The 15,325-nt window shown below is 35.9% G+C and overlaps 1 protein-coding gene across 1 annotated transcript in view; it reads left to right on the top strand.

Annotated features, from left to right (window-relative positions):
• GLIS3 (GLIS family zinc finger 3) overlaps window positions 1–15,325 on the top strand; it is a 134,625-nt gene that overhangs the window by 80,288 nt on the left and 39,012 nt on the right. Inside the window, exons 5-6 of the mRNA XM_053466174.1 lie at window positions 10,074–10,235; window positions 11,518–11,628. Of these exons, the coding sequence (XP_053322149.1) occupies window positions 10,074–10,235; window positions 11,518–11,628 (273 nt within the window). The remainder of the gene's footprint in view (window positions 1–10,073; window positions 10,236–11,517; window positions 11,629–15,325) is intronic.

The following is a 15,325-nucleotide window of genomic DNA, read 5'->3' on the forward strand; positions in this document are numbered from 1 at the left end:
AGAATATTTTCCGGATGACTTTGATATCCTGTAATATATCATCTCAAACAGCAGTGACATTTAACTTGCAAGGACCCTGCAATTATTATGTCATCTGCTCACAACACCTTCATTTTTTTATTTATTCCCAGAACCTACAAAGTTGCTAAACCTAAACCATGTTTTGGATATTAAGTCTACTTTGTGTGTCTTTTCCTTTGTATACGAGTCTTAATTTTTTGTAACAAGAAATCCACGCCTTCCATACAACCAGGGAGCTCAGTGTTTTTCCTATGTTTTGGGTAAAAGGTACATGATCCACGTTGAAGCATAAAACTAGAGAACTGTGTTTAGTCTTAAAAGTAGAGGACTTTAAATCCAGGATATTTTCAGAAAAACAAGAACAAAATGTGTAGCCTGTTGTTTTTTGTGTTTTGATACTTAAAAAAAAATCAAGCTTGGTTTTACATGGGTCACATATTTGCATAGGTTTAGCGAAAGTAACTTGAAATTCACATCCACGCTGTTACTTCACAAGTTGGAATTGGGAGGCAGCCAGATTTCTGTGGCCATTTGTGCAGAAGGAGAAAGAATGCATATAAGGGAACTAAAAGTACTTTAGGTCTCACTGTTAGCCTTTTGATTTCTCTTGTTTTGTTCTTTTCCAGTGACCTACGTACGTGACTAGCCCACAGTTTGGTTTTCTGAGACCTGATTTTACATTTGTTGCCAAATGTATTACTTAAATTTCGTTTTCCCAAATCTCTTCCTCGTACTTTGTAACAGCTCCACCACTGGCTCTCTGAGCCATTGATTCGGTCCAGCGAACCAGAATACGTGAAAACCCCCAAAACATTGTTTTAACAAATCTTGTGAATCACAGAATTTTCTCTCATCCTTACTAGGATAATATTAAATATTTTCATCTCTCTTAACATGGTATTGTTCAGGTCTCATGACATTTTTTTGTTAATAAGAAATGTATATTTGTATATTTCAATAGCAATTTCTATTTTTTAAAACTAAGTTTAGCCATAAACCTTAATTATTATGTCTCTCATTAGAAACCAACCTAGAAACCTACATCCCAACAGACCTGGTTTTAATGGGACAGTCCTGGTTCTTGAGTACTGTGTCACGTAGCTGCCCCGTTGTCCGGCTTTTGCAGGCAGTGGGGATCAAGGGTAGGTTGGGGAGACCCTCTGATCTCCCATGACCGACCCAAGGAGCTTTAGAATAAATGGAGCACAGACTCCATTGGAGTTTCCACATGGCCACCAAGCAGGTGGCTCACCAGGTAAAGTAGGCAGGTGGTCATGAATATGCCCTGGCCTATGCATATCCCTTACGAAAAAATTACTGCAGTTTTTCTGAAGTAATACTGCAGTTTTTTGGACACTTTTACTGCAGTATTACTGCACATTTTCTGCAGTTTTACTGCATTTGTACTTCACTGTACTGCAGTTTTACTGCACATTTACTGCACTTTTTTTTATATTGCAAACCTACAGTTGTACTTCAATGTACTGTAGCTTTATTGCATTTGTACTTAGTTACAAAAATAACTGCAGTAAAACTGCAGTACAGTGAAGTACAAATGCAGTAAAAGTGCAGTAAAAGTGCAGTAAAAGTGCAGTATTGCAGTTTTTTCATGTCCAAAAAACTGCAGTATTACTTCAGAAAAACTGCAGCAATTTTTTCGTAAGGGATGGCCTCACCTACTCTCACTTCTAGCCACAACTGAAGTAGTAGATATTTTTTTTTTAATGTTATAACAATGAGTTTAATTATGATGATGTCTTGCCATATCAGGTGTCCCAGAAATGTTAGGCCTGATATGTTGTGATTTAATGTTTTGGTTTTTTTAACAGTCGGTCTCATCCTAGTAAGATCATTTTCTTTGTTCGGATGTTTGGCTTTCTTACAGGCTTTTGCGAATAACTGCCAAAAGCAAATGAATTATATTGCCAGAGTGTTACTGGCAATCCACAAGTGCCGAAGATAAAGATATTTTTTAATCAAAACATTTTTGTTGCCATTATTGTGTAAAAAATGTGTTAAGAATAACAAATGCGTGTTTATTTTTATTTCATAGCTATTATTTTATGAATGTGTAAAACGTTGAAAGTCTTCTTTTTAAGGTCATATTTTGAAATTGCAGAAACCAAATTCACATTTCACCCTGTTAAAAACTTGAATACCTGTTTATAAGATGAGGTGGAGAGAAGTGGTTATAATCAGAAATTGGCAATGCGTATGGTGTTAAAAGGTGTATAGTTTGGTGTGGCGTGTGATGAGAAAAGTAAAGTTGCAGCAGTTCATTAGATTGTAATGAAATGATAGAGTTGCCTCACAATCAGCAGATAAGGATGAAAATGTATTGGTCCTCAACCCTGAAACATTTTATCACGGGAATACAAGTAATCAATGTAGAATTTAATAGGCACCGACATAACCCAGAATGTTTCTTTACTGTTCATAAATCTTCACACATACAAACTTACAGAGTACTTTCATATGCATTGTTTGTTTAGGGGGCTCCCTGAGACAGTGTAGTGTCCCGTTAACCCTTAAAGCAGTTTTTGGTCCAACGGTATAATATTAAAAAACTGAATGTTTTGCTTCAACCCCACACTGTATGGATGATAATGGATACTACAGAATATTAAAGAATCATATGAATCCATTTCATTTTGCAGAGTGTTTTTAAGACACTGTGGACGCTACAAAAGCAAACAGTTCAGGAGTCATCAGAAAACTGTTGTACTGTCATTCATTTCTGCTTTGAAAGGTACTTGCTTTTATCCTTGCAGAATTGACTCTACATGCTATAACAAACAGTTGAATGCTACGGTATCTACTAGTTCACTGGTAAGCCAAAAGAGAAGGGAGAGTATTAAGACATTAAATCAAAAGGGTTACTGCAACCCAAACAGAAGGATCTTACTCACATAAATTGGGGTATACCAGTGACTTAAAGTAACTTTCCAAGCAAGACCGTAGAGGAAACTTAATAACTATAACAAATAAAAAGGGAAAATGGCTTCCTAATACCTGGCTCAAGAACATTTCCTAAACTCTAAGGGTAGGATACATAAAGCTCTCTTTTTTTAGGCAGAATTGGCTTCTCGAGGGGGTCAAGTCTTGCCATGCATGGAAGCAACACTAGTTGTACATAAAGACAGAGATACCGGTGTGTGGGAAGGGTTAGCTGCCCCCGATATGGGAGGGGGGAATGGTCAGGGTCACACATTGCTTCTGTAACTGTAGAGAGAGAAGTGACCCGGAGACCCAGGGAAGAAGGTGATCACTCAGAGACTCCCGGCCAAAGCCCATATGCTTATAACAGAGCAATTTAAACTGTATCCAACTAATGTAGCCACTAAAGGGTTTTGCAGGCACAGACACGGCTATAGTTACCATTTTTTCCTTTTCTCAGACCATGGTTTGCAGACCTTTACTGGGCCAAGTTGTTGGACAAGTTCCCATCTCTGCTGGGGTCAAAGTATTTCTTCCAGCCATACGGTCGCAACACACAGAAGGCTGGGATCAGTCACTTGCTTTCTTGTAATACAGGGCCCCGTTTGGTGTGATCCTTGTGCTGCTGTCAGAAGCAATGAGGGTCAGTGCTTGTGGAGACAAATCTGTCTTGACAGGCTTAATGACCCCAAGGAGGGAAAAAGAAACGGTTGCAACTTTGATAACAACTACAGTATAATTGGTTGGCTCAGCCAAACAGGCAAAGTGTTAAACCCACCAGAACCTATCTAGCTGTCCAATTACCCCATTCAGAATAGGGTGGAAGACTGCCATAGTTTTTTTAGTTTACAAAAGCGTCAGTGTCATGTATTTAAATAGACACATCTTTGGCGGGGCTATGAGACTTTGAAAGAAACAATAGACACTTTGAGGGAAAAAAAATGCTAATAACCCAGGCTTGGCAGAGAAGTATTTTGCAACAATACTCCACTATAGGGATTGTTTTTGTGCTCCCTTATAGACCAGGAGATGTGCATGGAAAAATCATCTGTAGTTGTATTGTAGTTTGAGTTTCCCAGTGAAACTTGTTGATGTTCTGTTGATCTTATTAAGAAAAAACATGAAGTTCTGAGAGAGGCATTTAGTGAGTGACATACTTACGAAAACGGATGTTTTACAGAATTTGTGGATCTTGTGTTTCTGTTTCTCTTGCCTAACGATTCAAAAACTCCCCTGCCCAGTAACCACGACCTGTTGATGGTTGCTTTCCAGCTTCTCCCTCTGCTGTCCAGCTGTACCCTGTTTTTCTTAATGCTTTTGGAAGTCTGGGCCAGAGAAGCAACATTACAGCGAATCACACTGATACAAATTCACTTCAAACATCTCATGAAAGAGCTTCTAACCAGGCTTTATTCACTAAGGTTGGAATAAATTGTAAAAGTCCAACTCAAATTCACTAGACCCAACTTTTATTTGCCTTGGGAAAAGTCACTTCTTGCAAATACTAGACTGTATGAGAGTTGAGTTGGTTGCAAGTTGTAAAAAGCAAGTGGCTTGCAGATTCAATATCCCATTATAAAACAAAATCAATTAACTGAATACATTATGAATACATAATAAGTCATATTAATCAACGTCCCATCCTTTCAATATCCCATTATAAAACAAAATAAATTAACTGAATACACTATATAAGAAACATACTGTGTAATTTGGTACAAAGTATTTTGCCTTTGCATGGATTGTATAAAATGAACCTTTTATATACAGTGTCTAGGGTTTGTGTGCACTCCTGTTCTTATCTACTTTTGCTGTCTGTTCATCTATTTTTATCTGATTTAAGAGGATCTCATAAAATAAAATATTCTTCCAGAATGTGTTGGCTTCTTACATCTGGCTACAGATGATTCATTCATGATTAAGAAACTATCTCAGATATCTCATATAGGGAATACTCGTGGGGATTTGTGTGACACACTGACATATTGAATTAGCCCATAGAGTTCGTATTGATGGATTTCATAATGTCTTTAGAGCATGGTGTATTTACTTGATGGTAGATTGAAAAGATTTGCATTTGAAAGATGGATTCTAGCTGATAATGCAGAATGACCGAACAAGAGAAGAGTATAAGAAGATATTTGATAGTAACTGGGGAGATTCATACGCCAGATTGTCCTTTGTTTCACTGTACAATCACATTATGCTTTTGTAATAATCTATGACTGCATGCTGGCTGTCAAAATCACTAATCTGTGTAATTATTAAGCAGAAACATAAAAAAATTTGGATTACATTCTTTTTTTGGATGTTATGGGTTAGTCCATGGTGCACTTTGATGGCTGAATTTAGAGAAATGCAGTCTCTTATTTAGCAGACACTGATAATGTCTAACATGATCCAAGTCATATTAATCAACGGCACATCCTTCTTCATGGTCAGAAAGCCAAATTGAAAAGTAGCCCAACAAAATATAAAAAAGAGAATATCAGAGAAATGATTCCTGGTTCGTATCATTCAAACACCTGCACATCCAGAATTAGATCTGGACAGGGCTATTTAGAGATCTAGAAAGCTATATAGGACGTCTAAGCCAGGAAAAATTGCTAATAAGAGATATTAAATAACAGAATGGAAAACCAAGAACGAAAAAATACTTGCACCTATGGTGCCCATGTAAAACGAGCCCCTATATGCATTTAACATGGAACACTGGTTTAAAAAATGCACAATGTTCTATTTTTAATGTAGTTTTGTTTCAGAGCCAGCGATAAGTTTTATTAATTTACGTTGTATTCTATTTTAGTCATCACTTCACGTGACAATAACCAGATTTATGAACCACAAAAAGAATTCACATTGATTTCATTAGATTTCTTAACCCATGACACGATTTTTTTTTAAAACCTATGAGTTATAAAAGTTTGCGGTTCTTTGAATGGCATATATAATGCATTTTATCAAAACAATGCATTCTTAACAAGATACTTTGCCAAACACTGTTATAACACAAACAATGTATCCATAATGTGCAAGTTTTATGCTCCCACATGGATTTGATATCCAACTGAATGAATGCTTAAGTGAAAGTGTATGTGTTCTAGTTTTTGATCAATTTATGAGAAAACAAGTCATGGCTGAATGACTACATTTAATATCTTTCATTTCAAGGTTTTTTTTTTACCCCACCATTGCCGTGAAGGCGTCCAGATTATTTTTTGGTTAGGGATTACTGCAAAATACTCCTTTGAAAGTCAACTTGCAAGGCCCTCGTTACCTTTTGTTTCTCTAAGCCCAATTTGTTATGTGATGCACAACTTCTCATGTCCTGTTTACCCATTGTTCACCACTATGGAGTATGTTGGTGCTATAAAAATCAATAAATTATAATAAAAACTCAGTTTTTATTATGGAGATTTAATTATCTTATCTGTTTCAAAAAGCATGTCATGAAAAAAAAGCTTTTATGATTCTGCAATTATCAAGCATTATGCTTAGTTTTTGCACTTGTTTATTAGTGTCCTATTTGTAAGAACATTAAAACTAAATAATATATTCATTTAGTTTAACTCGCACAGGGTTTTTTTTAGCTGGTGGTATAGCTGTCTAGTCAGTAGTGCACCTAATGTTTTGTGTTTAGTAGGAAGAGCCAAACTGGAGATAATAAGGCAGCCCTGGCACTGCATTGTGTGTGTTCTACCACCGCTTCCGCAACATATGTGTCCAATCCCGCCCACTCCTGCAACATATGTGTCCAATCCCACCCGCTCCCACAAACATCATTCACAAACATTCATTCATTCCCTCATTCACAGATACTCATTCATTCCCTCATTCACAGATACTAATCATTCACAGATACTCATTCTCATATTGTTAAGAGTTTCTGTACCACACCGTATTGAAATACACTATGCAAATGGCGTGCCCTGTTGTGTTTCCTCCGGGGCCGCCAAGTGAGAGTAATTCAGTTGTCACTAAAGGCTCGTTATATGTTCCTCTTTATGTGCAATATGTGGACTCAATGTTTCCCATTAAACTAAAACATTTTTCTTAATGGCCTTTAAAATTATGTAACTGTAATCAGTAATACATAATAAGTAACAGTAATTAATAACGTCACAGTTTTTGAATTTAATTCAATGCATAGTTGAATCTAGTTCCATAACAAAAGTTCAAAAAAATCCTATTTAATCTAAAAACATTAACCTCGTTAATGCAGAATATCTCCTGATGGCAGGAGAGACAATGTAATATCAGCATTCTTCTGTTTTACAAACCAGTGTTTTTATTCATGCCAATAATTCGGTGTTATATAAGGTAGACATATATCCAAAATACTGTGCCTTCAGATAGAATTCCTGATCACATTGATGAGTTAAATTTTGTTTTAGGTTGCATCTTAAAACAGTGTATTGAACAGCTAAAAACATTCATTGGTGATCAGCTAACAGTAAATATTATGTGGCTGAACGTTTATTACTATAACTCTCATTTTAACTTGACCGTTTCAGCCATTTTTGTCTTTGGCAAAAAAGGGCTCATCCTTTCCTGCTTTGGCATATGATGAATATGAAACTCAAATATTCTCAAGTGGCAATAATAAATGTATGTCTAATTATATTTTTCATATATGCCTTAATAGATAAATGCAAGTGTGCACATGTTGATGTTTTTAGTAAATTCAAATCCTTCACAAAAACAGCAGTTTTGTTGCCCTATAACTATATAATAAGTAGCAGGAATTTAGGCAAACCAGGAAATCATATACAGTACATTGTTTGAGTTAATAGGTTTAATTTGGATCAGCCAATAAATAAAAACCACAATTTGTGAATTTATAGTGGTTCCGGAAAGCCTGTTTTTCCTGAACCATTAAATTTCAGTATTTCCCCTTAAGATGCATGCCTCAGAAATGTTGTTATTGTGTTTTCCATAGCAACATTGTCTTGTTAAATTTGTGCATTCCATTAACGTTACACATATGTGCCACAACTGATTTGGCAAATGTAGTTTGAAACAAAACCTATTGTCGCCATTTCATATTACTTTCCATTGTCATATATTATCAATCGTGATGTTCATCAGTAGACTCGGTGTGATCTCTGTGTGGAATTCCCTAAAGTGACATTATAAGCATTTTGTTATTTAACTAGTAAACATGCTTGTTGTCTGATCGGCCCTTTGACATAAAACCTGGGTTTTATAATTTAATCAAGAAAAGATATCTTAGAGAGAGAAAAAAATTCCAAGTAAAGGATTATAACGAGTAAGATCTTGTCTTAAAGTGGGGTTGGCAAGACTCCCTTATAGTATGCAAAAATGTATTAAGATTAGTCCATTACAACCCTGTTAGACATTTACCGCTTACTGAACACACTTCCTCTGTGACATCATGTTATAGGCATGTTTTATGTCAAATAGTGAAAAAGCTATTAATCAATAAGTGAAAGCTATACAAGAAACGAATCGCTAGACTACACATGACACATTTATTATACATCTGTTTTCTTTGACTAGGTAACGACTAATATAAACGTTGCTGTTTAGTGTACAGTCATATAATGGAGCGCTTGATAAAGTAACACAAGAAGTAATTGGTTACTCATTAACAACTGCATTACAACAATAGAAAAGCCTATTTTGATGGAAATGTATAATAAAGTAATACCAGATCCCATTAAAATTTTAATTGAATGGAATTAATAGTTTCCATCGAACACTGATTAAAACCGTTATTTCCGTATGTACATAATACATGTTACAGAATGTTGTAGAGTAAATGTACAGACTTAGAACAATCTATACAAAGTAGTAATGGTTAAGGCTGGTCCTAGACCAGATGGAACCCCAGATGAGTCTTCTCTACTTGTCATATGCGCAAGTCTTCCTTGCATATGGTGGGGGTGGTGATAATAGTGATTATATCATGTCATATTACTGTATGCTACCACCACTGAGCCCCTGTCTTAAGGAATAATGTGCATGTCTGGTGCATAATAATAAAAAAAAACATTCTAGGGCTCTCCATCAATGTCAATTCTGTGCCCACTGGTTGAGGTGACCCAGACAGTTGCTTAAGAAAGCTAGTACTAAGTTCAGCCCTGATACTTTTTTTGATAAGACTTTGATTAATGGCGCCCAAATTCCTAGTTTACTTTTTCAGAGATGACTGAAAAAAATATATTTAACCGGAAAAGAGGAGTTAATTCCTTCAATGGTGAATGAATGAGAAAGCAGTTTAAATGTGTTTCTTAAACAGTTACATTCAAATAGTTTATGAAAATGGTCTTAAATCCAGTTGTTAGTTTAAGTACCTGTTAACATAACACGAGTTATGCTTTCAAGATTGATTTCAGGTTTTTGTAGGGGAAGGTTCATCTACAAAAGCTGGTGAAGCTGGTCATTGCAACTCCAACTTTCATAGAAGTAAATGTATGGATCAGGGTTAGGTAAACTTTTGGTTCTCTTCTACCTCATGGGGCACATGCTCCTCTTTGATTTCCTTGTGAATGTTTTTATGAAAGCGATCACCACATTCTCTTAAACAGTATCTGTTCATTAGGTTTAAGAGACACCATCATCTCCTGCTTTCACTTTTATTCTATCTCCTCTTTACTTGAGATGATCGGTGGCAAATGACAGTTTAATGTTATATTGATATAATACACCTAGTGTAGTAATTCTGGTTTGTTTAGAAAGTTTACAGCATTTCTCATTTCCATGGAGACCAATGTGGAGGACAGATGATTTAGAGTTATAACACAACAAACGTTCTTGTAATAGCATTTTTAGCTACAGATATTGCAAAATCTTAATTAGCGCGTTTCTCGAAAACCAGTACATTTTAAGCCCCCCCCCCTTCTTTGATGAAATCTGGCGAGGCAGGTTGTTAGTTTTGCCAAATTTCAGAAAGATTCCATACTTGTGTCTAAGGAAACAGGCAACTGGAAATGTGTTTTATACATGTGACGAAATCTTAACTACCAAACCTTAGCCTAATATTTCCAGTATCAGATGAACTGCGTTTCAAGAAGAAGCTGATGTCTACAAAGAAAAAAAAATAAAAAAAAAAAAGAAACCAACCCTGTAAAATCTTTTTTATTTCTTTATAGTTTGAAGGCTGCAAAAAGGCATTTTCAAGGTTGGAAAATTTAAAGATTCACTTACGGAGTCACACAGGAGAGAAGCCCTACCTGTGCCAACATCCTGGCTGTCAAAAAGCCTTCAGTAACTCAAGTGACCGTGCCAAGCATCAAAGGACACACCTGGATACTGTAAGGAAAGACGTGGAAAATAATAAAAGTTGCTCTGCTGCATGGCTGCCAGTTCTTAATTCACTGCACGTAGAATTCTGTTAACACCTCACCTGTATAATGATACATGTTGTTTACAACGGCCTTTCTCGATCTTTTTACGAGCCAGATCCCACCTGCGATAGATTTTGCAAGCAAGTACCCCATCTATCAACTAACTGTTCAACAAATACCCCTAAAACCTTGTATTTCCAGCCCCAGGAACGTTAGCTAGACAGAAGATTAAATGCACTCCCTGATAGGGTTAAGCGAATAACCTTCATCAGATCTGTCTTTGTATCATTCCCTCTAAAGGTTTAATCATATAAAAACAACACAGAAACCTGTCAACACTTGTTATTGTGTCACATGACAATTAAGTGATCCTGCTCGAAATTGTGATTGATTAAGTTGTTTTTTTTTGAAGGACAGAACAGAACCTTTGAAAAAAGAATTAGTCTAATAATTACTTTAACTAAAGATATTAATTTAGACTAGAATTGAAATGATTTAGAAAATATTACTAATTTTGGTTATTGATTGCACCATAATAGAAACTTGCCTATTGAGTGTTTGCAACTTTAAAACGTGTGAGTTGCAGTTCATGCAAGATGAAGTAGAGTTAAATTCGGGAATGCAACTCACAAAATTCATCCCTAATATATTAAAAGAAAAAACTCTAAAAAGACAAATAAGAAGAAGAATTAAACAAATAAATCATGGTCCCTTGGACACCATATTAAGTACGGGGGGGGGGGGTAAGTGCCCTGTCTTTCCCCACCCTGCTGGAATGGGGGAATAATAATTTGCCCAGTTAGGGGCATAGAGCCTCCCTATGATCTGATGCCATGCCTATTTGGGGGGGGGGTTAGAATAAATGTTAACCTTAGAGTACAGATCCATCTGTAATAAGTTACATTTTAGAACTGAAACATATGTCTTAAAATGTTTTTTTGTTCTTCTTTCCACTAATATTTTGATTACTTCCTTCAGTTCTTTATAGCGTAATCTTTTCTTCTGCTTTTTTTCTGTCTTTTGTAGCAGAATTCTTCTCTAACCCTAAGCAATGTTTTCTGGATAGTGAATACGGCTTGTTTAGAGCACACTAAATCTGCTGTATCTGATTTTGCTAATCCTTCCTTGAGCAAACGATTCCTATCCTTGTAAGTACTACTGGTAATGTTCATTGATAACAAATGTGAAAAAGAAGTTACGAGTCAAGCAATGTGATTATTTTCCCTTGGCTTTTTTTTTTCATGTCTAGAAACCTTATGCGTGTCAGATTCCAGGATGCAGTAAACGGTACACTGATCCGAGCTCGTTAAGAAAGCACGTAAAAGCCCATTCCTCTAAAGACCAACAGGCCAGGAAAAAGGTAATTTGGCTAAGAGGCTCATGTTTGTAAAAAATGAAAGATGTACCTTAAAAAGTGAATAACATGCAAAAGCGTAAAGGTATATCAAACCTGGCAACGATGCATTTTCCAGTGCAGAAACTATTTTTTTGCCTTTTTTATCTATTTAAATCTCTATGAATCTCCTGCGATTTATTCACTAAGTAAATACTAAAAGCCATATAAGATGCCAAAAAGATCCCCTAACTGTGCCTGAGACACTTTTAAGGCTTACCAAAAATTAAAGTTCTTGAATTAAGAATTAGCTGCGATCTCTGTAAATAACCCCTATAGTAGTGTTAGGTCTTGATACAGCCATAGTTAACTTAATGGAAAATATAATAAAGCAACGCTACTATGTGGCTTGTAAGACAAATTAATTCACAAACGTATAAAAAAAAATTAAAAAAATTAAAAATAAGAAATTTAATTTTACTGTCGTCTCTAGAATGATCTTCTCAAAAAACTGCATCTTACTGTTTATAGTGATTTGCATTTATTTATAGTAGGCTAGGATTGTACAATATTCTGTAAAATATAAAAAGACCATTCTATTTCACCTAATCCGCAGCATTTCAGCAGAGAGATCAGATCTTTAAAATATAGCCCGCTGTCCAGAAACACACAATGTTGTTCCATATAATCTCATTTACTGGACTTATACCTGAATGTTAGTTAACGTCAAGCTTTGGAATTTGAAATATTTCCGGGCAATAATAATAAAAACGTAAGAAACATTAAACCTTTTAGGACAGAATAAAGATTATTTATGACTTTAATTAAATTGAAAATTGGCATAAGGTCACAAGGGAGTTTTACCCAACAAAATGTGAATTCTTAAAAAAAAAAAAAAAAAAAAATAACCATAAAAATTCCAAGGTGATAAAGCCACATTGAAATAAATAGCTCCAGCCCTAGGGAACTGCTATGTTGAAAGGATTGAACCCTGTGGCTGTCACAGCCTGTTAGTCATGGATTCATTTAATATGTCCTACGTATAATCCTTTGTAAAAGTTCCCCAAAAAAGTGGATAAATGATATTTCTAGATTTTAAAGCCATGTAAACTGCAGTAAATTGTGCTGCTATATTTCAGTGGGTCCTGATGGGGGTGGAATGTATTAGAATACTCAGAAAATAAGTACTGTGTATTGTTGAATTGTAGGATATGGAATGATTTATGCTAAAGTAGGAAAAATCCAATCAACTTGTACAAATTTCTTTATTTTTATGAAAGGGACTCTCCAGAAATCATGTGTAGAATGCATATGATAATGTCCTCCCCCCTTGCATGCATGGAGGATTGTGCAGATTTTGACCCTTTCCCAAACCCCACTATTTTCCATGCAAAAACATGTGATAAACGTAGTGCCGGTCAGCTCTGGCACGGGCTTGGTCAATCTCACTGGGGTCTTCCGTTCCAGTCAATCAGTGGCGAAAACTGTCAGCCTATGGGGGAAGAGGGTAGCTGGAGCTTTGTAGCTGCAGCTTCTCCTTAAAGTAAGTGCTTTCTCATTTTAAGAGAATGCACATTAAAGGTTAGGCTGACTGGGATGTTATACTGTCCCTATTAAATATATATTTCCCAGAACATTTAGAACATTGATTCCATCCCTATACCCTTTAAGTCAGAATGGCCTGTCTAGTATGAAGCTTTTGTACTATTAGGTGATATCTTTGTGACAGGCAGTCCTCAAATTTATTAGCAGTATACTGGTGTTTGGTAGATATCTAATCTGCGATTCAGCCCTGCTTTGAAGAGGAATCAGGTCATAAAGTGAGGATTCATTTTGACCCTTCACAGCATTTTTGGGGGCAGCCTGTGGATTTTCCTTAACTTTTTGATTGTTTGCACAAATTTCCCCATGATGAATATATTTTCGTTGAGATACTTTTGCCAATGATACAGCTTAGTACATTACAACTGCACGTATAATAATAAATATCAGTAGCTTCTGGAAACCGGTACTTCCAAAAACAATATCTCCTAAATCTATCTTTTTAACATAAATATGCTGGCATTCAGTTTAGCTATTTAGACTCACTTTATCTGTATAGATGTAAAAAGAATCCATGTGTGGGTAATAGAGGACTAAGATTCTGTAGTACCATTTAATGAGATTTCTTTGACCGTTATTGCCTCTTGAAGGCAGAGACGCAGGGTGTTATAAAAAGCACTGACAACGAAACTGACAGGCGCTTCCAATGCAAATGGCGACTTAGAGCCTCCTGTTTTACTTGCCTTTGCTGTAGCTTCAGAAAGTTGCCAATAAAAGGAATATTTACTTACATACTGTATGTAAAACAGATGGCGTTGTAGCTTTATTATGAGTGAATCTGGTTCAGATATTAGAAATAAGAGTACATTAGAAGACTTTGGATTTCTAGCAGCTAGAAAAATAAAATGAAAGCACGCAGGAAGGTGTAAGTTTTTCTAAATCCAATCTCCAATCCCTTTATTTCCATTTCTCGAAATTAAATAAATCAGGCACCATGGCGTTCTGCAATTTTCTTCCCCTCCGGTTCAAAAGGACTCTGACAGTAGAAGATTAGTAATGGTTAGGAGTGTCTGAGGAATTTAATCATATAGTTCGCTATTTAACTTTCTGAGGATGAGGGCAACCAGTAGCCTAATAAAGAATAACAAATCTGGCACCCTCTGATCTTTTGTTAGAAGACTTGTTTTATATGACAGAATTACTCCGTAAATGTACTAAACACGTCGGGTTAACAAAAAAGCCGGGCTGTAAAGACGGTTTCTAAGACGGAGCTCTGCTTTGATCTAATAAGAATGCTGTAGTCCAAGCTCGGTTACATCAACCACAATATTATTTTTGCATGATGTATGCATTACAGGAATAGGCTTCATCTCAAGTGTTTAGTGGTTTGGTATGATCATTTACAAGAAAGCTACAGTTTGTTGCGTTCCTTAAAGACACTGGAAGCTTTTATATATATATATATACGTTACATCCTACTCTGCGGAGGAATTTATATGATGTGGTTAGCCACGTCTAAAAATGCAGCACTTGGACTTGTGCATTACTAAATACCAACTCACAACAATGATGTTATCACATGAGTATAGATGGAACATTTGAGGAAAAAGAAAATGGACATGTTCCATTACTGAACAAAGCCACTATTACAAAGAAATAAAGAATCTTACAGTAGATAAGGACTATTTGGTCCATCTTGTCTGCCTATTTTTGTGCTTTAAAAACCTCAAACCTTATATTTAGGATAGTCTTATGCCTAAATTCCCTTTCTCTAGCACATTAGCTAAGAGGCTGATCTTACCTACTATCCTCTGACGGTACAACTTCTTATTTCAAGCCTCTGACATTCTACTTTTATACCATCAAAAGTATTAATACATTGTGTTGGTGTTTGCTTATGAATCTCTTCTCTCCCAGGACCTAGCGCTCACCACAAGCTAATAGGCACAGAAAGCACTTGTAAATTGTAATGCACATTTTATATGTTGTAGTATTTACAAAATAGGAATCTTGCCTCTGAAAATGAGAAAAGCTTGGCAACTGTGAAGGGGAAACTGTTACAGAATGTGGAGCCTGTCTGGCAAATAAGCATGCATGGGATAGGCATTTCGCTATCATGAAAATAAGACAAGGCCATGGACCAATTAAGGTTTGAGGTCTTATTGCGTTCATAAAAAAAGAG

This window comes from Spea bombifrons, chromosome 1 (assembly GCF_027358695.1).
Source record: "Spea bombifrons isolate aSpeBom1 chromosome 1, aSpeBom1.2.pri, whole genome shotgun sequence".
NCBI classification, from domain to species: Eukaryota; Metazoa; Chordata; class Amphibia; order Anura; family Pelobatidae; genus Spea; species Spea bombifrons.